At 40.6% G+C, this 25,497-nt stretch overlaps 1 protein-coding gene across 1 annotated transcript in view; it reads left to right on the forward strand.

The window, feature by feature from the left end:
* TENM1 (teneurin transmembrane protein 1) overlaps positions 1 to 25,497 on the forward strand; it is a 237,641-nt gene that overhangs the window by 188,131 nt on the left and 24,013 nt on the right. The window contains exons 21-22 of the mRNA XM_042876489.1: positions 1,326 to 1,558; positions 11,125 to 11,279. Coding sequence (XP_042732423.1) covers positions 1,326 to 1,558; positions 11,125 to 11,279 — 388 coding nt within the window. The remainder of the gene's footprint in view (positions 1 to 1,325; positions 1,559 to 11,124; positions 11,280 to 25,497) is intronic.

A 25,497-nucleotide genomic window follows, 5' to 3' on the forward strand; every position in this document is an offset into this window, starting at 1 on the left:
GTTTTTAAAGAGGCTACAGCAACCCAGAATCTGGACAGTAAAGTAAGTCCATGTCATTTCAGACATTATGTAGCTGTCCTGGGATCTCTGCCGGTTCTTCAGCTCTGTTTTGTCTGTCCTGATTTGTCATGGCACAGAAAACTGGGCTAGGCAAAGCACACTGCCAAAGCCACCATGAACAAAACTGACAGAACTTGGAGAGCTCATTTCTTAACTTAGTTGCAGAAATCCTAGGTGCTAGCAGCATTTCATTAGGATAGAGATTGACTATCTTCTAATCTACATAGCAATCCCTATGTTTATACAGAACTGCTGCATGAAGAGTGGCAGGAGCACCATGTCTCATACAGGCAGCAGTCAGCCATCACCTCCTTAGGCAAAACTCGACAGCAGTAAAATGCTGCCTGAGGCTGAACAATACACCAAGTTTTGGCCACTCCTCTGCTTCTGCCCAGCTCCTTGATTTTCAGTAATGGTCTGAGTGGTCTGAAGGATCTACACCCATCCAGGGTCTGTTTCATCATCAGGACTACAGCTCAGTCTCACCAGGTTTGCGCCCAGGCATTTTCCTCAAACGGGAAATTAACTTTGCGCTCAAAACGAAGCAAGAAGTTATACTTGATAGTAAGATGAAGCCCAGTTTTTCTGATTGGAATTTATAATCCTCACCATTTAATTAACGTATGTAAATATTTTTTTAAATAGCATTTTATAAGCTCAATAAGGCACTTTGGTGCATGAATTACGGTGTATTAATTCATGCCTAGTTGCACTGACAGTGCTTGGCCTTCTGCCTTGCTCCTGACAATACAGTCGGCATGAATTAAGGTGCCATATTTCATACCTTCATATTTCCTAAGGTTTAGAAACGGATAAAAGTAACCAAGAGTGAATAGTAATACCCTTGCAGAGCAATCTGTGATTCATTTTGCTGCAAGTCAGATGTGTTTTCAATGCCAAGATGCCAATGTCAAGTGTACTAAAACAGAAAAGGTATAGGAAAAAAAAATGGCCTTGCTTTTGAAAGTAATAATTATTAAGTAAGCTGAAGTCACTTCAGTTAGCTTTACACTGGGTCTCTTGGTCCTCATGGCCACACCAACCCCAGCAGTACTGCTGTGGGTGAGCTCACTATCTGACACCAACTAGGATGGGCAGGCTCTGCAGCTGCTTCTACAGTGGTGCTTGGATGAGCTGCATGATAGCTGGTCTCACTTATAATTCTCATCTCCACAGCAGAATTAAATAGGAGTATACAAGCTTTAGGCTACCATGAACAAAAATTATTAAGAAAAAATAATAATTTTGTTGTTCTTCTTTTCTAGTACAAGTCCTGCACATAAATATTACTTGGCTGTTGACCCAGTATCAGAATCCCTTTACTTGTCAGATACCAATACCAGAAGAGTTTACAAAGCAAAATCACTCATTGAAACAAAGGACCTGGCCAAAAACGTGGATGTGGTGGCAGGAACAGGTGATCAGTGCCTCCCATTTGACCAGAGTCACTGTGGAGATGGTGGGAAGGCATCAGAGGCGTCTCTCAACAGCCCAAGAGGTAAGAAGAGAGCATGTTTGAAGTATGCGGTGGTCAGCTGTTATTTCCCTACATTCAGCAACATCAGAGGTGAATGTTGGTGGTATGGAAGCAAAGGCAGAAACTTCCCATCAATATTCCATTAGATTTTGTTACATGTGACAGATGGCAGGAGGAGGGCAGTCACGCAGAATGGCATTTGACGTAGAAGGGTGTATGAAACAAAGCTGTGGAATTGAATTTCTCCATGCAGAAAAAAATGGCACCCATTGACATTCATCAACACTTGCTGAATGTTGATGGAGACCAAACAGTGGATGTGAGCACAGTGAGGGCTGGGTGCTGGTTTTAGCAACGGTGACAGTGACTGTAGGGCACTTCCACTTATCAGCACAGCATGCAGGCTCCTGTTCATCACTGGTGGAAATGCACAGATATTGCTGGTGACTACTGCTGTTGATAAAGAGTGCTTTGTAGCTGACAACTTGCTTTATCAGTGTTATTATACTCTTCTTATCTGTTGTAGTTTCTGTGGAAATAAAGAGGAGGCATTACTTTCAGACAAGTAATTTATACTATGGGAGAGGTGATTCATTGGAACATGTTTATTCCAGATCATTTTGGGTACCCTACCCCTAGAATTTTTCAAGGCCAGGTTGGTGGGGGCTTTGGGTAGCCTGATCTAATGGGAAATGTTCCTGCCACCTATGGCACAGTTGGATCACAGTTGGACGCTCTTTAAGTACCTTCCAACCCACATCCCATGGTTTGTCATTCTACGTACTCCTTCCTTGTTTGTTACACTCCTACTTAAGTACCTTTCTATTGCAGGGTGGCAGCATTTAACCATATTTTACTTCTAAGCAAATCGTATTGTTGTAATTTTTCTGTTTTGGTTTCTTTTTTTTATACAATCAGGTGAGTCTGGTTAGTGGGGCTTACTTATACATTTCAAGTCAGGGCTTTTTAAATCAAACAGACAGTAGGATTAAGTGTACTGAGAGATCCAGTTTCTCCTTCCCCATTAGATGCACTTTCCAAAATAGGAGCTCCACGTGAAGGGGGCATTTTGCTGCAGCCATTCTTTCAGAGTTCATTCTATATTGTCACAGGCAAAATGCACCTGATGCCTTGAATCCCCACTAGTGGCATAATTAATCACCTCACAAGGTACATTAAAACTGCAGTTTGCATTAGAATTGAGATAGAGGGCCTGGATTTGGTCATCTAAACAAGCTGATCAAACTCAGCTCCTGCTGAGATCCCTGGAACAGAGGATAAGCAGCAGCTCTGATGGCAGAGCCTGTAAGTGGGCTTTTAGCAAGCTCCCCCTGCAGCACACCGCTGCTCCTAATGACTAGCTCTGAGGAATTATTTTTCTTCAGCTAATAAAGGAAGGCTTGTGTATCAGTAGGAAAGTAGAATGTATGTACAGACAAACATTTCTAGGGCAAGCAAATAATCCTGTTTTAAGGCTTAGCAAGTGACACATTTTAATTATAGATAGAGCAACTTCAACATGTCGTTAATGATGGAAGTTAAGTGTGAGACGAGAACAAATAAATGTTAATCTTCTGGCAGCTAATTAATGCTATGAATCAATTCTAAAAATAGTTGAGAAGAAAGGTTTTCGCATCCTTTAGCAGGAAAATAATCAATGTATTGTTGTTGGTTACAATTGATTATATCTAATTACAATTCCTTGTTTCATTGTACCTTCTTGCCAGACAGTATCTTGGTGAAAATCTGTAATATATCTACTTATAAAAATATGCATGCGTAGCTGTTTTCCTCAACAGGTTCTAGTCATAAAGACAGTAACAGGGATAAAAAGTATAATTCATGAATGCTGGGGCAGACTGCAAAAATTAAAAAATTAACCATAAACAGACAATGGCTCAGACATTGGCAAATTCAGGTAATGGCTCCCAGCTGATATACACATCTAAATGATGTCAGCTTAAATTGAAATTGTTTTCTATGTTTTGTATTTCATTTTCTATGCTCTGGGTTTTGTATTTCCATTTGAAGTCACTATGGAGTGTCACATGCCCCTTCTTGGGCAGGGGATAACGCAGCATCAGCCCACAGTCACCAGCACAGTGCAGTGTTAGCTGTGCATTATCATGATGGCTTTATAAGTGCACGTCCTTGTTTTCCACTACACAAAGACATTGAAAAGTCTTGGAAGCAATAGAAAGTACTTGCCTGGTGCCCACTTTTTAGCATTTATGAAAAAAAAAACTGAAAGACTTACATAGCTAAGTACAATTTAATGAATATTTTGGGTCATTCATTTGGTTTGTCAATAGAATCGTGATTAAGTTAGAAGTGTCACCTTTCTACTAAAATTACATTTAAAATGTAATTGTACATATTATTTCTAGAAGACAGGACACATTGACAGAGGTGCTGGTAAGCCCAGAGACTCAGCAGCATCTTTTCCACATTTAAAGATATTTGAACAAAAAGCAACATAATGTTATGTAGTATTTGACCAAATAAATTAATTTTTCATCATCAGCGAGATTTTTTGCATTCCAAAAGTTTGTACCTTATCACACAGATAAAGACAAAGTAATAGAAAAGGATATTAATTATATTTAAATGCATTACTTGACGAGACAAGATGTACATTTATTCTTAGGCTGGTGTAGAACTTCCTTTTGGCTCCATTTAGTCTATCTGCCTTATTGTTGCTCTGAATGCTCCCTTTTTCTGCAATAAATAAAGTACTTTTGCGTAGTAGAAAGGTAGTATCTAGTCGCTTAGTGGCTGGCCTTGGTTAGTTACACCTCAGAAGTTGTATTCTCATTTCTGCTGCTGACTGCTTGCAACTGTGAATAGAACCTTATCTATATGACTCAGTTTATCCACTTTTAAAATTGATAAGAAATAACTGTTGTGTAATACTGTCGTGAAATTTAATCCTGTTTGGTAACATCTTCAGAAGTATGGGAGCGAGTGGAAATTCATATACACTTATTTACTTCTCTGAAGGAATACTGCAAAAAATACTAGTTTAACTGTTTTGAACTCAGGTTTTTCTACTTCATTGAGCATAGAGGTAGGGTGTTTTCTTTGTTGTTCTGGTTTTCAGTTCAGTTTTGGAGAGTCCTGAGTAATTATTTGACGAGTTAAGGCCTTTGTTGACTTGTGTTTCTAATTATCTGGCATGGCTGACTTTGCCAAGTGACCAGGAACCGAATGTCAGACAGTAAAACATCATGGTCACACTAGTCAGTGATGATTTGATCATTCCCCAGCTTTCATTTCTCACCTGACAAACGTGTGGGGCTTTATTCAGTCTGTTCCCACTTCTCCACAAAGAACTGGCGATGGGGCCTTTTGAATATTAATCTTGCACAATTGTGTGTTGGAGCTGACTTTGAAAGATGTTTTTAAACATGCATGGGTGATGTAGTTGAAACTTGAACTTCAATATATTATTTTTACTGCAACTTTCTTTAATTCTGTATAGAACTCAGAGTAATGAGTCATGTAATAGATGACCAAGTACTTAAGCAAAATGTGAAATGGTACAAGGTGGGGACATAAAGTAAGATATGTGACAAGCTGAACACATTTATTATACAAAAAGATATTGAAAATGAAGTAGTAACTACACAAGATATTAATCACTGACTCAATTCTAATATCATGAACTTTACTAAGCAACGGATTTTAATTTTGGGGTGGGAATTCTGTTTGGTGGCTTGGGTTATTTTTTGATTAAAAAGTATTTATGGCATATCTAGTCACCAACGCTGGAACATTTAAACTGTCCTGAGTAATATTTATAATAGGGCACTAAGGAATAGCATCCCGATTTTACTAGATTAGTCACTAAATTTTGGAGCAGTAAGCACTAAAATTAATAGCAATACCAAAGAGTTGTCTACTTAACACTGCAAAGGCAATTTCTATATCGAAGGCATTAGATACTTACCATTAACCCTCTGAAACCAATGGGCTTTGCACGTGTAAATAGGTTTGACTTTCCAGGCTTAAATGACAGAGGCGGTGAAAGGCTGAGGCAATCAAGTTACCAGTTTTTTGCTGAGATGGTGTTTCTGCATCAGTATACCAAGAAAGGTGATTTAGATTAACATCTGATTTGCATTACTGTGTGTTTTGAGACACTCTCAGAACGTGCACGCAGGACAACTAGCATGGCAGAGCAAACTGAGTAACCTAGTTGAACCAGCAAGTCCCTCCAATGACTGAACAGTAAGTCACCAAAATGACTGACAGTGTTTGGGAGTACAAGCACTGAATCCAAAGAATTACCATCTTAGCATCTGCAGTGCATGGTTTTTGACTGCCGGGTCCAGACCAGACTTTGGGACTGTAAGACAGGGGGTCACATCTGCACTGTGTGGAGAGTCACTGCTGCAGAAGAAATTGAGAACCGCACACGGGATTCAGCCTACCTGAATGTAGTGCAGTGACCACAAAGCAGGCAGCAGGGAAAAGTAGAAGGCTGGATTAAGTTTTAAAGTCCATGCATAATAATCAGCATTCCACTCAGGCACATGACCGTGCAACACAAATGAAAGCTTAAATTAAAAATCAGTTCTGCAGCTTAGTTTTATGCATTTTGCTTGAAGTTATTTTAGTAAGGAAATACTACTAAAAGAATCATGGCTTTGAAAATGTGTTCACTCCAGTAGCTTACATCCTGAAATAATCAGTCTTCTTGCTCACCATCTGCAGCACTTCTTGCTAAAGTAAATAAAGCTGCAAGAACAACTGCTCAGATTAAACCTTTACATTTGTCAAATCACAATAGGCCATTTAGGACCTGATCCTGCTCAGCTGGAGATTCCCCTTTGCTCCAGTAGAATGCAGACCAAATTCCTAATATGCTCTTTCACGAAAATAGGATTCCTTCATAGTTAATCTCCTGCTCATTCATCAATCTTTACCATTTTATAAATTCATAGCAGCTTTTGAAACCTTTCACGCAATTCAAAAAGAAAAGCAGAATGTTTCAGCAGCAACTTGTAAAGAATAAACCAATTTGCAGCTTGAAATCATCATATGTGCATCAGTAGTAAAAAATCCATCTCATGCCATTTTTGATTTAGCAAAATGCATTGTTTTTCTTCAGCAGCCTGGGTTACCTATGATTTCAGAGGCCTGTGGAACCTAACTGAATTTTTTGGGAAAGTATATTTTCCTGAACTTGCTCCAGCCTTTGTTTGAATGCATTAGTTGTTCATCTTTATGCAAACTACTGTCAGCAGTAAGCGTGACCCCAGCCAGCATGTCTGTGACTAGAAGCAGGACATTCTGGAGTCAGTAGTTAAAAATGCTGTTTGCTTCAGCTCTGCTGCTCCACATCTCCAAAGAGAACAACAGTGAAGTGCAAGTATTGAAGTCATGTTCCAGCTGACAAAGAATTGTTAATTTTGCCGCTAGTACTAAGACAGTAATGAAGTAAAGATGACAAAGATCACAAAGCACCAGACTGCAAATCATTTGAATCATATTTTGAGTGGTGTATTATGGTAACATATAAATAACTAATTGCATAAAATTGCTTTAGTAGTTTCTAGATGGCAGCTTTAATTAAAAGCACCGGAGACATTTAGAAGTTTAGAAATAGATGGCATGTAATTTGCCCTTTTACCAACCATAAAATGGTAATTAACCAATTTGATTCACTTCTTCCTATTAAAAGTTTTATGAGAATCACAAGTTTCTTCTAAATACAATTTTTCTCCGGCTGAAGGTGGCATTCTCTTTTATCAGTCCTCACCAGTGCTTTTAGATGTTCATGTATAAACTTCAGAAGCTTAATTGGAAGTTTTCAATGTGAAATGATCATTTGCAAAGTTTTAAGCTGAGCAGAAAGTAAATATTCAGAAGAAGGTAGAAGGTAGCTCTAGCTGTTGTTCACTGTTGTGTTCCGAAAAGGATTTGTTCCCAAGAAGCTTCTTAAAACATGACTGTGGTCTATGACGTGAGGCAGAAAGAATCTGTCTTAATTGGGAACTGGCTGTATTAATTTTAATCTGTAGTTTCAAATTTAATTATAAATCCACCATGAGTTTAGCTCCATTAACAATGCAAGGCCAAGTTTCAAGAGTGAAAGTAAAGGTCAGATCTATAACATTCATATGTATCTTGAATTTATACCTATGGGAACTACACACAGAAGTGATCAGTTAACTTTCAAAGTGTTATTTGCATTTTTAATAGCGTATCTATGCACACTAAGATCTGTCAGGAGAAATAACCCTGTACCAAAATCACTCCTCAGAGCACATAATAGGAGATGGAACAGTCAGCCTTCTCCATACGTCATGGCTGTAATGAGCCCATCCAAGCATTATTTTGTGCAGAAAACAGAAAGAGCAAAACTTCTGCTGCTGTCTTTTTCGTGATGGTGCTTCGTAGCCCATGTGATCACACCAGCAGCACTCCATTGCTAAATGTTGGTTAGCAGAATTAAAATGATAAAGCAAAGCAACATCTAAGAATGACTGTTCCCACTCAGAGTGAGCACAGAGTGAGCAGTGACAGCCCTTACACCCAGAGCAGCAAATCATCACACATTGCGTACACGTGGTTCCTCTACTTCCTCAGTGATTAAAAATTACATTGTACACCTGAAAAGGATTAAAATAAGCTCTTGGAGTACGGATTAGGTGAAGCATCATGGAATCCAGCTGTAACAATGAATAAACTGGGGAAGTTGAGTCACAAACCTGTGTTTTGTTTTCTAATGGATGCCTTACACAGGGCATTTCTCAACACGTTTTAAATGCATAAGTAATTTTTTCAAAAAGGCAAAGTCACATTCTTTTAGTATATAGGAGTGAGCATAGGTCCACTGTGGAACATCTGTATGCTAGTACTTGAAGAAACTTAGCTAACTAGGCTAAGTTTATCATCTTTTATGATATATATATGAAAGCCTCTTTAGGCATTTATCATCTTTTGCTCAAATACTGAAGACATGGGCTTGTTTATGCCACACTGGCATATGTACTTCCCCTGCAGATAGCCTGCCTTTCTGCCATGGCTGGAAAGTAAAATGTGTGTTGTTATTGCAAAAAAAATCTTTGGTTTTCTTGTATAGGCAGTGTTTGAAATCCATTCAGCAACACAGCTGAGTAGCTTTGCTTCATTTTTGCTTAATTTCTGACTTTTACATAATGGCTGGTTTGCAGCCAACAGAGCCATCTGCTTGCAGGGAAATTGCGTAAAACAAGATGCACTTGCCCTGATGATGGATCCTGGCCTTGGTTATCCATGACATGGATCCGGCCCAGGTGAGCAGTACTGCTCCTTGCTGCCCATGCAAAGGCAGGCCCCAAGGCACAGCAGCTGTGCTGTAGGTCCCACCTACATCAGCTTTCTCACTTCAAAGCATGAGCTAAGCTGAAAAGCAAAGCAAGTCTCAGCTCACCTTTCTGTGTCTGATATACCAACTGACACAGCTCCATAAGGCATTATCAGGAAGGTTAGAAACACCTCCGACAATCATAGCTGCATTCACACACCATCCATTACACAGCAAGGCTTTTTTCCCCCCCTTCCATCAGAAAGAGCCTTGAAGAGACTTCCAAGAAAGTTGTAAGAGTTACGGGGCTGGATCTGAAGAGACCTTCCCATATCCAAGAAGAAATCCTAATATAGTTTCCTAACAGCTTTCTCATTTTCTAATGAAAACCTTTAACGCTTTAACTTTACCTTGCAGCACTGCTGAGAGCAGTGCAGAGCCCAGGAAGGATCTCAGGTATGCAGAGTGCCTCAGCAAGAGAAGATACCAAGAGCTCCCCCTGCTCTGTGGCTCCACACTGCGGTAGAAGGAGGTGAACATAGCCCTTCTCATTTACACAGATACAAACCAAAGATCAGGTCATGAAACCGGGGCCATCAGTCTGCCTGGTATGGGGGAAAGGCAAGCCCTTGTAACCTGCTGGCCCCTCTGTAGAGACTGGTGCTGATGTTATTCTTGCTCTCTGCTAGAAAAGCATCCATGGGTGATTTATTCTGGGGCTCTGCCATTGGGTGATAGCACTGTAAGAGGCAGCCTGAAGGTCAGACACATTTCCAGCTGCCAGATGCACATGTACCCAGGGGCCTGGAGGGACTGTCAGCCTCACAGATCTGTGTGATGCCCATCACAGCTGCCTGGTCCTGCCTGTGTCCCCCACGCTATTTCCCCACTACCCTCAGCTACCACTGCTCCTAAGTATATAGAGAAGTGAAATATCAGGAAGATGGACTAGGAGATGGGGGTAAAGTTTTTTTTTTTTTTCTTTTTTTTTTCTTACATAATGGTGCATGGAATTGCTGCTTGATATCCTTAGCTGGCAGGCAGACAAGTATTTTGTAAACTCAGAGAACATGCAGCCTTCAGTTGTGCTAAATGCAGGGGACAAAAATCAAGAACCATATAAGCCACTGTCCAAACCATCTGTTCAAGCCCTCTGCCTTTCATTTCTCTGTAGCAGAACATAAATTCATTATTAAAATAGCTTGGCTGTGCACAGCAGCTGCTATAATTGCAAGTTATGCAACTTTTAATGGGAAATTATGAAGTAGTTTAAAGCAAGAAATCGAGCAGGTTTAGTATTTTCACAAACCTAACATTGAATAGAAGTGCTCTTCTAGCTATTTCAACATTTCAGGAAAGAAAGATCCTACATACATTTTGCGCAATATAGGAACGTCTGACAAATACTGAATGCAGGGAGAAATGAGGAAAAAATATGAGACTGGGATAGACCAGGGTCAGGCATGGGTTGTGACAGGGAGGCACCACACGCTGCTGGTGGGACGCAGCAAGCACTCTGTGCTCCAGTTTCCCCAGTGAAATACAGAAAACATGGAAAGACCGTGAACTCTGCAGTGCCCTCGTGTTTGTTTCAGGGTCCATCTCTCCTTTGCAGTGTAGTGATGCTAAAGCTAATGCAGACCCAGCAGCACCAGCTCTTGCTGAAGCCACTCTTGTCATGAGACTGGTTCCAGTAGGTGACCCTGTGCTTTGGGCAACACCACACTGCAGTACATTCTGCAGCACAGGTATTCCTTCCACCTGGTAAGCAGAGCCCATTTTGTACCATTAGTATGTATAGCCCCTGCACTGCAGAAGTCATTCTTGCTTTCTGTTGGTGCTTCCTCCTTGTTCAGGTGCTCCAGGAAGTCACACAATGCAGTAATACAAAAAATTGCATCTGCATGAGAATTAAGAAAGTGGAAAATGAAGAAAAATCAACTGCAAGATAAGGTTTTCGAAAAGCTGATCTTGTCCCGCTCTGTGATGAAGGCCATGAAGCTGTTGAGCATAATTTTATGTTATATATATGACAAGAAAAGCATCTGGTGCTTTGTTCTGTTTCTTCCTTATATTTTCCTTCTTTCTGTGAGTCAGAGACAGTCAGATGTCTGGATAAGATCTTTCCATATACAATTTGAATAAGCCTCAAATAAGTAATAGGTAGAAAAAAAACTGAGCCGTACTCATTTTAATCATCTGATTTTCAGGGCCTTAAGAGGAGAGGAAATATTTCTTTAATCTGGAAAATGTCAATGCTAACACTTTCTTTTCCCCCTTTCCTTTCATCTAGGTATCACTATAGATAAGCATGGATTTATTTATTTTGTTGACGGTACCATGATTCGGAAAATTGATGAGAATGGCGTGATCACAACAATAATAGGTTCCAACGGCCTCACATCAACCCAGCCATTGAGCTGTGACTCTGGAATGGACATCACTCAGGTAGACACCTCTTTTTTTGTGTGTTTTGTCACTCTTCTGCACATTGTGGAGACAGAAAAATTGGTTTCTTGTAGGAGGATTATATATCAGAATATGCCAGGTGAATCAGGTAACTCTGAACTGCACAGTGTGGAGTGAATCTTTCATTCACGTTATTATTTCAAGGTGTATTATATAAATGTATAAGGTGTATTATGTAAATGCAAAACTGTGTGTTTGATTTTATCCAGGAGTTTTCATGTGAGTGTGTAGGGAGTATATAATGAATATTTGCTGCTTTAGAAAGTTGCTAGCTAATTTCAGGTACAGCTTCCTAGGAGTTTATGGGATGTTTAGAGTACTTTCCTTTAGTCCAGTATTCAGACTAATTTGCTTGAACTGCTAAATGGAAAAAATATATATTCTGCTGACATCTGTTTTAAATCATGGAAGAGCATTACAGTATGTAATTACAAAACAGTAGTGTACTGAAGTTGCTGCCTTTCAGCCTGTTTCTCCAAGTGCTTTTCAGTTCTTTTCAGGGCAGAGTGAAAGAAATTGAACTAAAGCACACTTACCGTCTCTCTAGTTTACACTAAAAAGATATCTAGATAATCATGAAGAAACATAAATAGTACTCCTGACTAGTCAGTGAGCCACCCTTACAGGTAGCACAAGGAAGGAATTGCCCTATACCAATAAAAACCTGAATTAATCAGTTTCAACATGGGGAAAAACAGAAAAGCAGTACTTGAAGAAAACTTGAGGCATTCATGTAGCACACAGAGGGAATATTATGGACTGTGAAAGCTAACAACAGCCATCCTGTTGATTTTGCATTTCATTTTCTCCCTGCTCTTCCCTCAGTCTTTCACAATTGCAAAATCACAGCTAAAATATACTGCGTAACAGTGGTAAGAAATAACAGGGGTAAGAACTTGCTCCTGGATTCTGAATAGAGTTTGAATTACAGCAGTAAAAACGTACTTGTGGAATATGGAGTCAATGCCTTGGATATTTTTAATCAGATTTCACAGGGACAAACAATGGAATATAGTGCTCTCGTCACAGCAGCACCAGAGGATTGTATTACTAGGGTCAAAACTGAAGATAGTGTCCTTGTTCCACTTTACATGTCACTAAGCATTTGAAAATGCAGGACAGGGAAATGATATATATACCTTCTTATTCTCTCTGGTTCAGTAGATATGTAGCTGTTCCATGTAGAGCAGAACAACAGGGTCAGTTGAGTTAGCTGTGCTAAGCCCAAGCTTAAACTAGCCTAGTAGTTGTCTTAAGGACATGTTGCTTCTGGGCACCTTGACTTCTGCTCCGGCACCTCGTCTTGTAGGATAGCCAGTCCTGCAGATGATGAGCAGGAACCCACTGAAGCAACCAGTATTCCACAGCTGGAGGCACTGACTCTCCGCTCCATTGCTGCAGACCTGCTGGCAGGAGCCATGCTTCATGGAACTTACTGCTGCCTGAAGCACGTTTGCTTGCTTCTTGGATACACACAACAAATGCCTGGGGCATCAGTAACCAGATTAGAGATCTCGGAGGGACATGGCATGGAGCCAGGTGCATTGTCTGCTCCCTGCCTCCTCCTTGTGATACGCGTCTGAGGCTGTACACATAACTGCTTTTTTGGTCATATAACTTGTGAGTGTGTATTTACGTGCAAATTTTGGTTTATTTCCCTCATTTTGCTCAGTAACAAAATGCCTCCCTAAATCTGAAATGCAGTGCTTCATGTTGATGGTTTTGTATTCCTTTTTAAAAAATACAAACACCCTTTAGCAAATTACGTTCAACAGGGGGTCTGGCAAATGTGGAGATAAAATGGCTTTGTTTTTTAACATGAAAATGAAGTTGAAAAGGTAAAACTCTTCAGGTTGAAATCAAACATACCAAAGTTGTAAATAGCTCTGTCCCCTAAAATCTTGTTTTATGGTGGGCTGGCTACTTGCTGGAAACAGATTTACCTTAGTACAAGGTAATACAGGCCCAATACTGTAGAGAGAAAGAGAAAAAAACTTCTGCAGTATCATAGATAAGAAGATGCATTCACAAAGCAAGTTCTTCTTTGTATTGCTTTTTGGGCATGGGCATTCAGCTGGGATAAGGTCTTCTTTCCATAGAAGCAGAAAGGCAATTCTTTCTCCATGAACAAGCCTTGTGCTGCCATTTCACAGCACCTACAGGCTTCTGTTGCAACAAATTTCTGAAAAGTTTGCAAAGGCTTCAGCATTCTGGGAAATGGAGATACTTTCTTATCACAGACAGTGAGATAATCTTCAGATAAATTGAGAATGCATGTCAGTGAATATTCGAAACAACAAAATAAATGATGGCATATTAAATCAGCCATTAAATTAAACCTAGAAAGCAGCAAAGTAAGCTGCAGTAGTAATTGCTGTCTAATTCTGTCACTGGTAGGTGAACTAACGCTGCTAGCAGTCTGCAGCATAGATGTACATGTTGCTTAAGGAAGCATTTCTTGTTTGGAACATTTATTTTGTGGGCTCCTAACAGCTTCTTCTTGCTGAAGTTTTTCGCAAAATCCAGAATTTTGAGTATTTTCACATATTTTGTAAAGCATAGATGCTAAATGAATACCCGGAATGCGTGTTCTGAAAAGTAGCTCTATCAAATTGGCTTGATAGGGTGTTGGTTTTTTTTTTTCAAAATTGTTGCTGATAACCAGAAAACTGAGAAATAATCACACCCCATTGAAGTCAAACATGTTAATCTGAAATTATATCTAAGAAAATAAGGGATATTTTCACTTAGTCAAAATAATTTTGTGTCCTTGCAAGACCACTGAGTTTATTCCAGCTTGGCATCAACAGTAATGAAAAATGAATTTGGCCATCTTCAGTTAGATAGTTTTTTGGCTAAATTACAAGTGGCATTTACATCAAGTGAGTGTGGGTTGCTCACAAATTGTGTGTTTAGCGGGACTTACGAAATAGGCAAATAAAATCAATTCTCAAAGCTAAATTTGCTCTGACAATAAAATCAACAACTTGCTCAAAATCAATATATCTTGATTTACTGAAATACTAAAATGTACTCTTGAAGTAAACACATAGAATAACTGCCTGTTGTGAAAACTACTATAAATGACATGCTTTCACTTTAAGGCATTCACTTTAATATATGAGTTGATTATGAAAGTGTTTAATCATTTATTCCAATATCAGGTTTGACAGAAACACATCTTTCTAATCACTCTCTGTTTGTTATTCAGTGCTTTCTCATTCTTATGAGAGAATTTTGTATTCATAACTGATAGGGGTGGGGGTAAGGACAGCTGGGGTTGAAAAGATTATGAGTTGTGGCAAATAAACTACCCGGCTTTGACTAATGGCTTTGATCTCATACTTCACTCTGAGGGTGTTAATCTGAATTTAGAAGGAACGGGACATTAGGCTGAGGTATTTATATGGTATTCTGGTCTCCTCAGTTCTGTTTCTGCGTGTGCAAAGCTAGCTTGAGTGACTTCTCAGCGCAGTGCAATTCATTTGTTAATGAGAAGCCAATCTAAAGAAAGCTGCATGTCTTAACCAGATCTGTGAACATGCTTTACACTGAGTATTTACACTCAGCACTCGCCACGGGTGCCAAAATTTTGGTGGTTACCTACATTAAGGTCAGCTATCCAGTATCTTCCTTTGTAGAGCTCGTCATCCTTTTTGTAAATGCCGACCCCAGAACTCTGAATATTGCCACATGAACAAGGGCTAAGCTTTTAAGGTAAAATATTTTTCAAGAATATCAAGAAGAGCTGCTAGTATTCCCTCAATCTGTGAGCATAAATATTCAGCTCACTAATATACAGCAAACCAGAATCTTTGGCTGATTTCCAACAAATTTGCAGAGGAAAATTGCCTTCACAGCAATTAAATTCCTACAAGTCCCATACAAAATATTAATCCAGTTACGGGAGAAAGACCTAAAGTGCCCTTTCAAAAGGAAATATTGCAGCACGGGCTTTCTTTTATTAAACTCTAGAGAATCCACTCAGGATCTAATAAATGCCCCATTCACAGGAAGAGCTTCGTTTGGTGCTTGGATTTTATTAAACTCCCAAGTCAGGCAGCCATGAGACACAAGTCCTTAGGAAACTGGACTTCATTAGATCCAGCGTTCCTAAAAGTTATACTGACATGGTGGGAGGTGTTGTGTCAAAGGAAACGTATTTCAGCTCCGGTTGAGCAATAAGCTTTCTTTCTCTTCTGCCTCCCTTGCTTTGGTGAGAGCCGAGGAGGGAATGAGCAGGTATTTCTACCATCTTGCAATTTCACCTCCTATCTTTCCTCCCATGAGAAATATGTGGGCTGAATTTCCACCACTCTGAACCTCGAGTCATTTATATTTTTGCAGTTAGTTTTTGGAACAGCGTAAACCAATCTTGAGCACATTCCCTGCGAATGAAGAGACTAAACGTTTGCAAGGAAACAGAAAATGAATCCCAAGAGCTTTCTCTTAGCCTGAAACCATGGCCTTGCTCTCAAGCTGATGTCAGTCCCAGCAGGCATGAGTCTGTGCCAAAGCAATAGCTCCGGCCTGATTGATGGTGTTAATAACTGTCACTGCTGTGTTGCAAAATGAAAGGTCTGGTTTGAAGACTTTTTCTTGACATTTGCACTTCATCAGCTTTTGTTCAGCAGTTCTCCATGTGAGGGAACCATCTATATTGTGTTGCTTCACATAAACTTCAGTGACACTGCAAAATGTTTTGCTCCCTCATAAAAATGTGTCAGTGTTACTTATGTAGGCAATTTGCTTGCATAGGTCAAATTAAAAGGCACATTTCTAGAACAAGGTTTAAAGGGGAGTGACTAGACACGGACCCACACGTGGCACAAGTGCCACATCCTGGGCAGCCTACCTTGAACAAATGATGTGTAGGAGAGAGGAGAGAGCAGTAATTCTGCTGAAGACCCACATCAAACAGAAAAGAATGCTGAAAAGCAGGAGTGAAGATGAGCAAAATCACTTTAAAATGTAGTTTGTTTCTCAAAAATGCAAACACTGACATTGCTCCCGCAGTCACACATGCTGCAGGCATTCCCCACCAGCATCTGCACAGGCACAGTACGCTTCAGTGGCATTGTGGATGCCTTTTGAGCAGAACAAAAAGCTCCCAGGACACAGTGACCTCAGCTGAGTGCAGCGATGAAGGGCTGCTCATCGGAGCAAGCAGCCTCAACAGGACTCTCCCTGAGTGCATCGGAAGCAGGAAAGGAAAATACAAAGACAAAGCCATGATCTGATGAGCGGGTGAGAAGCAGAGGGAGCAAGCTACCGGCATGAAAGCCAAATGGATTCCAGGCTGAACGCTTTCAAGCCAGGGTGAGAGTAGGATAGCACAAACGAACTACAGGATTACAAAGTGCCCATTAATTAATTAGTATTGCAGGCTGGAGGAAGACATACTGTTCCTGTAGGTGTTTCTCTATAAACATGACAGTATAAACTGCATTCTTATAAAAGCAGAAAGCACAGAATGCTCTCTTGCTGCCTTATTTTAGTGGTAGGTGTTTAGTACTGTTACTCTGTTAAAGAGATACATGCCATCAAAAAGCAAAGGCTTGGTTCTCCCTATAGCAAAACTACTCCTGCTCTTGATCTGCTTTTAGTCCTCTATCTCTGTGAGGCTTTTGATACAGTCTTCTAATTAAGTGTAGTTAGTGCACCTAAAATATGCAGATTCTCTGTGCTGTCCATTTTGGTGCTTTGCAGAAGCAGGTATTATATGTGTGCTTGAAATCACTGAACTTAAAGCTCATTAAAGCTAAAATGATGATTTACAGGATCTTTAATTATTTGTGGTCTTCCTTTACAGGAGATGGTCAGAGCTTTCTTTGTTTTGTTATTTTTTTTCTGATTTTGGATATATGAAGTAGTCCAGAAAAGCTGATAGTCATCCAGAAAAGCCCTTGCTCAAATAATTAGTCCCTGTAACCAGAAACCTATACAAAATAATTCCAGTCATAATCGCATTTGCAAGGAAAAGACTTTGCTAGTATTCATATTTTGAAGCAAAACCAAGCTGAAAGCCTCTTCAAAAAGGTATCTTCAGGTAGAGGATAAAATAATATTTTCCTGGGCGTAGAGGAGAGGTTAAGTGGCCTCTCTTTAACAGGGACTGAGAGAAAGGAGTCTCATAGGATTAGGACCTCAGGTGGAAAAGAATCTGTGAGAGCTCATGAATCAAACTTGTAGGTGTATAATGTGATTTTTAGAATATCAAACAGAGAGCAGGATGGTTTCATCACACCTAATTTATATTCTAATCAAATTATTCTATCACTGGATTTGAAATATTACTCATAGAAGTGAGATACCATGCGGTGAAGAAACGCTCCAATTTCTTCCTTAAAGTCCCAAGTGCTCGTTTTCTATTGGTCACCTGCAAAACAGCCATCTATTTCAATTACCTGCCATAAATAATGCATTACTACTGAGTAAAAATACTATGTACATTTTAATCAGCTTTCAGCACCTGTAGCCTTTTCCTTGGCTGTCGAGGCAGGAGGCACTGGACGCTTCATGTGACCCATGGCAAAGAGGAGTTGTGGCAGAGCACTTTCATGGCTTTTACCCTACTTTTTGCTAGAGACAGATTTAGTTTGTTTTTTTTTTTTTCCTAATGAGAGACTGGAGAAAGTAAGTAATGTCTACAGGATCTGGGTGCTGGCACGAAGGTAGCATCTCAGTGCCATGTTAGTGCTCTCAGGTGCTAGCAGGGCTGGCCAGCACTGAGGACCTCCTGTTGCAATTTCCTAAGCAACTGATGTCTCTGGTTGCTGCATGTTTTAGTCCTTATGCACAAGTCATCTTTGATTATATCTCCTGTTTAAAGATGGTTTCAGTGTGACAGAACATGGTGATATTTATGGCAGGGGTGTCAGCAGTGCTGAACTGCACTGCTGCGAATTGGTAGCACAGCTTTGCCAGGTTGGTGAGAGCCTGCAGTGGGTTGAGTTATATTGATGACTGTATCTGACTTTTTCAGCTGTTAAGGAGATGTAGTGAACAAAATGTATGCATGAAGAATAAATTTATACTTACTATATATTATAGATGCATATGGAAATATTTCCATTTGCAAGTATGTATACATATACTTTTGTTTATATACTTTTATATATTTCTTGGGTTTTATATACCCTGCAGAGCTCCCATACTTGTTCAGATATTGTAAAGCAGTCCCTGTCAACCTGGAGTTACCTGGAGGAAATGTGACTGTTGATAGGAGCATGCAGAAGCAAGCCAAGTAGGCAGTGTCCCTCCTTTATTTTAATCCAGTTGTTCATCCACACCCACTGATGTAAGGACCATGTATGATATAAGAAATTAGTGCTTGGATGGAGTGGGTTACTGTTCCACCGTTTCTTAGGATTGGCAGGGCTGGTAATGTGTGTGTTGCTCTCCTCCTCTCACCAGCCAATCCAATACAATCTGTGGAGTCAAAAGCACAAATTTTGCATGTTGTAAAAAGTGAATTATTTCAGCTGGATCTGTCTTGTCTCTATTCCAAGTATTTCAGGTTGCCCAGCATATTCTGCTTTGAGCATCTGGAAACACTGCACAGTGCTAGGGTGAGAGAGACCAAGTCTGGAGCTTCTGTATAGGAGAGTGTGGAAGGCAATGGTCACCAGGGATGATGGTGTGCTTCCTGCAGTGATGTATCACACCCTGCTGGTCAGTGAGGGCTGGTCTTTGAGATTTTGGTCTTTCCATAGCAGATCAGAAGAAAGCATACAGAAATTACAGGAATAATACCAGTGCGTAAGTGATGGGGGGGGGTGGGGGAAGGGAAATGGGTATTCAGTTCTATGTTGGACCATTGAAATTTTCTGTGGTGGCAAACTGTTGCATTGGAAACTATAATAAGCAAATGTGGGAAAGCATTGCACCACGGTAACCACGGGGAGGAGGCTCAGAAAAGCCAGCATGGCAATACTTCTGGTGTGCAAATTGCTCCAGGTGCTAAGGGGAACCTGGAAGTCTGTAGATGGTGTCAAAACAATGCTGTAATAATAACTGCTTACAAAGGGCAGGGCTTTGAAGCATGTCAGCATGAGGGAACTCTAGAGAGTGTTGTTTCATTGCTATCTCATGCTTCTGGGTCTCACTGCTAGTTATAAACAAGGACTGGAAAGGTTTTAGCACCAGGAAGTGTTGCTTTGGAGGAATTAGTGATATCTCCAGTATTACTGTTAGGACTGAGTTATCTTACAGGCTGCTGAAGTCAAATGAAAGCAAGCTGTGGCAGCCTCAGGAATAAAATGGCAGGAGGAGTGTCTGATTTCCCCTCTTCATGATACTGGTTTTGCTTTGGCATCTTTTCTACCATTGTTCCTCATGAGCAAAAATGAGAATAGATACTGTGTCAGTGCAGGAAAAAAAAAATGCAGATGTCAAGACAGAAATTGGTTGCACCCATTTGTAGCCTGCCATACAGAGATTATGTTTATGGCTGTGAATTATTAAGTTTGGGACACAGAGAAATGCAAACAGGATGATAGAGAGCGCCATTTTATGCAGTATGTTACGCTGACAATAACACACACATTTGCAAACAAATTAGCTAAAAATGTATGAAGGACATTCGGCGTGTACAAACTGGGCCTCATCTCCTGCTGATAGATTCCTTTGGGATGGGTATGGCATGCAAAATGATACACTGCCTTAGAGGATAAATTTATGAAGTTTAGCAATGTAGGTCACATTGCAGGAAAATCATAAATGTCTGAACATCACTCAATAGCCATTCAATCAACTGCTCAAAGCAAAATGGAAAACTGAGCAGCATGTAGCTGTCTCTGGTGAAAACTGGAGAAAGTCATGATATGATGTAAAACCCTCTAGGTCTTCCATCCATATGTATTTCTTTCTTCTATTATACTTGCCAGTTCAGTTAGATTTCTGAGTCCACGTCAGTGGAAACAACAAAGCCAATGTCTTTGGTGGTTAGTGTGAACAATAATAAGAGCACTGAATTGCTCATGAAAGATACATCAGAAATAGAGCGAATTGGAAGAGGTCAGTGGTTGCTTTCTAAGTTGAGAAATTCCTGAGAGCCTGAGATCCAGAGATTGAAAACTTTGCTAGAGATATCAAGAACCATTCTGAAAATGTCTTGAATTTCACTTGAGAGCACTAGTCCTAAAATTTATTTCTGTGTGCTTTTCTGGCATGATCTGATAATGCATGTCCAAATATGCATCACAGCAGTAACAAATACCCTCAGTTGACAAAATCAGTGCCTGTTTACAGTGTCAGGCAAGGTTCAAAGGCTCTCTGATGGGTTTTCTTGTGAGTACCTACTGAATGTAAATAATACTCTCACAGAAGGATTTCTGCAAGGAGTCAAGTTTGAGTAAGATTCATGATTTATTTTCAGACATTTTAAGTGAAGAGTCTCAAATTCCTCCTCTCAGAGGCACCAGCCTGGTTGAAACACTGTAATTCCTTCTGGGTGTTTAACGAAGTATTTTCTTCCTAACCTGTATAAACCATGGATGCTATGTTTAAACAGACTTAAATGGCTTAGGAATCTGAGTCCCATTGATCTTCATAGTCAATGGGCTTATGTGTTTCTAGATAATATTCTGTCTGTTATTAAATAAAGACAGTGTGAAACCTGTCCCCGTAGAAATCAACTTCCCTATCGATTTAGTCAACCCAAGATTCCTCATGCAGTCTTTGAAGATGTCAAGTAGGAAAAAAAAAGCATAAAAAAGAAATTATGGAAGAGAGCTGGAAAGAGAACAGTGGAGCTTGCAGCAAGCAAAGCAGAGAGGAGTGTTGAAGGCTGGTGGTGTGTGCCTTCGCTCTGCACTCCTCTGCTGGGCCCTCACCCACTGGAAATTAGCGAGAGTAGGGGCAGGCTGGGGGAAGCATTGCCCACCCTGTGATCCCAGGGAATCAGAGTCTCAGAGCTCCGAGCTGCTTCTGTCAATGTGCCACAGCTGCTTGCCTAGCCTAGAGCAGCAAACAGCGGTCGTTAGGCTGCTAAACTCATTTATTTGGATTTTGCACTGGGGAACGATGAATGCATAGAGAGCAACGTTTGTGAAGTTTAGAGCAGGGACCGCTACAGCTGAACTGCATAATTCTGAATTTTGTAGTAGGCAGCGTCAGGAGCATGGGAAACAAAGGCTGGCTCCGAGTGGGAGGAAGCTGTAATCCCACCATGCCAAGTGCTCCCTGTGTCAGGCTGCATGAGCACAGCTCTGTCTCTGTGCCATTAAGGAAGGAGATACGCTGACAGTGTCAGTGTCAACAAAAGAGAGAGCCCAGAAGTGAGAGCAAACTGTCAGAAAATGATGAAAAAAATATCAGTGCTTGTCAACTGTGAGGAAATAGCGAGGAATATATATAGTGAGACATTGTGTAGAAAGTTCAGGGAAGCAGAAGCAGGCTCCTCCAGCCTTGTAAGCTGTGTTCACCTCTAGAGCCCCACCTAAGCAAGTCCTTTCTCTGAGCCTTTGTACGCAGGGGAGGAGGAGAAAGAAGGGGTTCAGCAGGAGGAGGAAAATACTGTTCCACATAGCAGTGGGGTGCGTACATGGCTGTGCTGGAAGCAACATCTGAAGTGAGTGTGGAGAGAAAGAGATGAGAGAATGAGGTTAGCAGCAAAAGAGAAATATAGAGGAGGCTGTGATGAGGTCTGCAAATGCGTGTCATAGAGCAGAATAAAGACAAAGCTAGCATAAATAGAAATGCTTGAGGCTGAGCAGTATCGATAGGAAGTAATCCATCAGTCAGGACTATCAGAACCAATTGGCATGAATTTTGTGCTACTACATGAAATTGAATCAAAACATACAATCAGTGCATGGCAAGAAATCAAAGCAACTGTGAAGACTTTCTATGGATTTATGCAGTTTGCTTTTAACCCACGATAAATTAAACTTACCCCAGTGAAATTTACCCCAGCATCTCAAACATGTGAATTGAAATCTGCATCTGTGGACAAGGATAAGTTTTTCCCTCATTACTTTTCTTGTTTTGATATGAACAGTAAAACAGTTTTTGATCTGATTTCTGTAAAGTAACACCAAAAAAGCCACAGCTGTAAAATGTTGTGCAGAATGTTTTGGTCGTGTGGTCAAAACAAAAAGCAAAATGGTACTCTTTGCTAACACTGATATGTGTCCATGTGTGTCTCTGTGTGCTTAAGAGGTGTATGGGTGAATGTGCTGATGTGAGTGCTACTTTGCAAAAAACTCACAGTATTTACTTAGTTCCAATGTTCTGTTGCACAAAAGATTTTCACAACCAGATAGATAGATAGGCAGATGGTTATACAGGCACATGCATATTGATGCAAGAAAGAAAATATACCAACCATTCAAGCCTGAGAGCTATTTAACTACCTAAATGTAGATCTCCCCATGAAAAGGTATTTAAGTCAAAGCCATCTCAGTGCATTTTGTATTTTCCAGAACACTTGACATGAAAAAAACCTGTTAGAAAGCCAGGCCAGTGGGTTTTAATTTTGCACTTCTCAAACCAGACATTGATTATTACCTATAGCTGGAGCCTTATGCTGACAGTTAAATGCTGGACTCCTGGAGAAGCTGGCATGCTAATACTTACATGCAAAAGGTCTCATTGCTCAAGGGTTCACTTGTTTACACAGTGATTTCCACTGCATACGCTCAGTCTCCAGTGAACCAAACCAAGATTGTCACCTGAAAATTTCAATGTGTGAAGTAAGGTATTGACTGCCGCTGAACAAATCTTATCTTTTTGCTCATAATGGGATAATCTGCAAAGCCATTTCTGTGCACTGCTTAAAAATAAAAACCCATCAGGTATAAGCAAACACACTTGGCAGTTGGCTCAATTTTTAATTATAAGAAAAATATACGTCTATAGGAGAGGACTCTGCAGATGAAGTGCTGCTTCAGATTAAAAAGTATATTAACTGACTTAATATTCTAACCCTAACTGAGTGTTTGTCTGGAAAAACTTTTTAATAGGCATAGTCATATCAGATGAGAATTGAAGTGCTTCTCTGTAATATGTTTATTGGCTTTGAACGCAGCACAACTGATGGTTTGGTCACAGAAACCTGCCAGAGGGCAGCTTGCTTTCAAAGAAAAGAAACAACCGGTGACTTTTCAAGGTAACAGTGAACCTGAGGGTGCACTTACACTTCAGCTTAAGCTGATTGAGGTGATTAGTTTTCAGCCAGACACGGTTCCTGAACCCACACACCACAGGAGCAGGGAAAGCTCAGCACTGCTTTGGGGACTGCAGGGGCAGATGAGGGGTGAGCAGCAGCCCCAGCTCACACTCCTTTAATGCCATGAAGCCACATCCTGACCAGAGCAGTGCAGATTTCTTTCCAAATCTGAGATTCTTCTTTGGATTCAGAACATTCTGCATTTTGCATTTGTTCATACGTTTGATTGCTTTTAATTGGCCTACATGGCCTTTTTTTCCCCTCCAGCAGCAAGTGGCAGCTGTTTTTTTTACTGCAGTCTCTAGACAGGTACATGCTAGCTTTAACATTTTGCCTGGAATTAGACCATTAATACATCCACAACTGCTTTAAACCCAGGAATGAGTGCAGTCATCCTTCTGCGAGCTTTGCAGAGAGCTAGCTGGAGGTCAGGTTTAGTAGCCAGAACTGTTTAGATGTCCTCAATTTAAATTTGATCTATTTTTACCATAATGCAGCTAGATTTGCAGAAGCAATCCATATGAAAGCAGTGCGCTTGCAGATAATGGCAGCTGTTAAGATCCAGCTTCTTCTTAGGTTTTAGGCACCTTGCTGCAAGTGAAATGGACATTTCCATAAAGCTTATTCTACCTCAATAAACAAAACCAGCCTCAAATCAACCAGAGAAGAAGTTGTTTTGGTCCAGATCAGACGCTGTTTATCTGCAAGACACCAGACATACCTTCACAGTGGGAGGAATTCAATTTATTCACTGAGGCGAAGACAATGTGGCTGGTCTGTGAAGGCAAACCAGGTATTAAGATATGGCAGGTGCTATGCGTAGCTGTTATGGCAAAAGTAGGGAGTTTCAACCCAAAGTTTTTCCCACTAATAATCTAGTTACAGTTAATCACAAATTATTTTTACAGCAGAGTGATCTGTGAAGGGGGTGTTATGGTGTCTGCCATTGCAAATAATCCATTCTGTTTGACAGAGCAATCAAGTGTTCTGCATTGAAAGCACACTGCAGATATGTTTCTTCCCAAGTTTCCCACAGCTAGCCTTGTAGAGGATGGCATGTGCCTGAAGTTTTGTTCAGGCCCCATCGAGCTCTCAGCTGAAGCGAGGAAGGCATGCGCTAGCAGCTCAGTGCACAGCAGCCCATACGTGTTGGGTGGGACACACAGTTCAGCATTTTTATGGGAGGAATCTGCTTCCAGCTGTCTCACCGCAGTTATCATCATTTGGAGGGACTCTGCCACTTGGTTCAGAAGAGATCTTGAACCCAGCAGCATTAGTTTTAATGCCAGTTATTATGTTGTCTAGTGAAATGGACTGGGCACGAGGAGGAGTTCGATTACTCTGTGAGCCTTCATAATGGTGTGGTGCACCGCGTAACCACGCAGGGCGAGACACAGGAGCCGCAGTGCCCTCGCTTTATTAAAACATCAATTATCAAACCAGCAACGTGCCTCTGGAAATGAGATTATCTGGAAGTACCAATGCTTGCAAAAGGCAGAAGCTGGCCTTCAGCCTGGTGCCTGAGCTGACCCCGGGTGAGCAGGTGGCCTGTGATGGCCACACACTCTACCATATGGTATTCTGCAGTGCTGAGCATTGTATCATCATCTGTGGGCTCTGCATTCATAGATCTTTTAATTAGCACAGTGGAAACACGAACAAAAACAGTACATGAAATAGTGGAAGCTTCTGTGCCTATAAAACCATTGCATTTTAGTTTGGCATTTATTCTCTTCTGATGACTGAAATATTTAGTCCATAGAAATTCCATTCAGATAAAAGCAGCCATCTCTTCACAAAAGATAACAAGCAAAGCATCTTGAGATAAAAATAGTCTGTCTTGCAATCCCTGCAACTCAGTTGTTCTGTGACCTTTCCATAGACAAGCTGCAAACTAAATCCTCCACCAGCCTTTAACTGGGGAGAAGCACCGGTCTCCTCAGCTGCTCATTCCCAGACTAGAACTGTTGCACTGGCTGCAGAGCATTCTCTGTAGGAGGAATTTGAAGCCTTTGCAAGAACACA

This window comes from Lagopus leucura, unplaced genomic scaffold, assembly GCF_019238085.1.
Source record: "Lagopus leucura isolate 7727_CA_CO unplaced genomic scaffold, USGS_WTPT01 Super-Scaffold_100016, whole genome shotgun sequence".
NCBI classification, from domain to species: domain Eukaryota; kingdom Metazoa; phylum Chordata; class Aves; order Galliformes; family Phasianidae; genus Lagopus; species Lagopus leucura.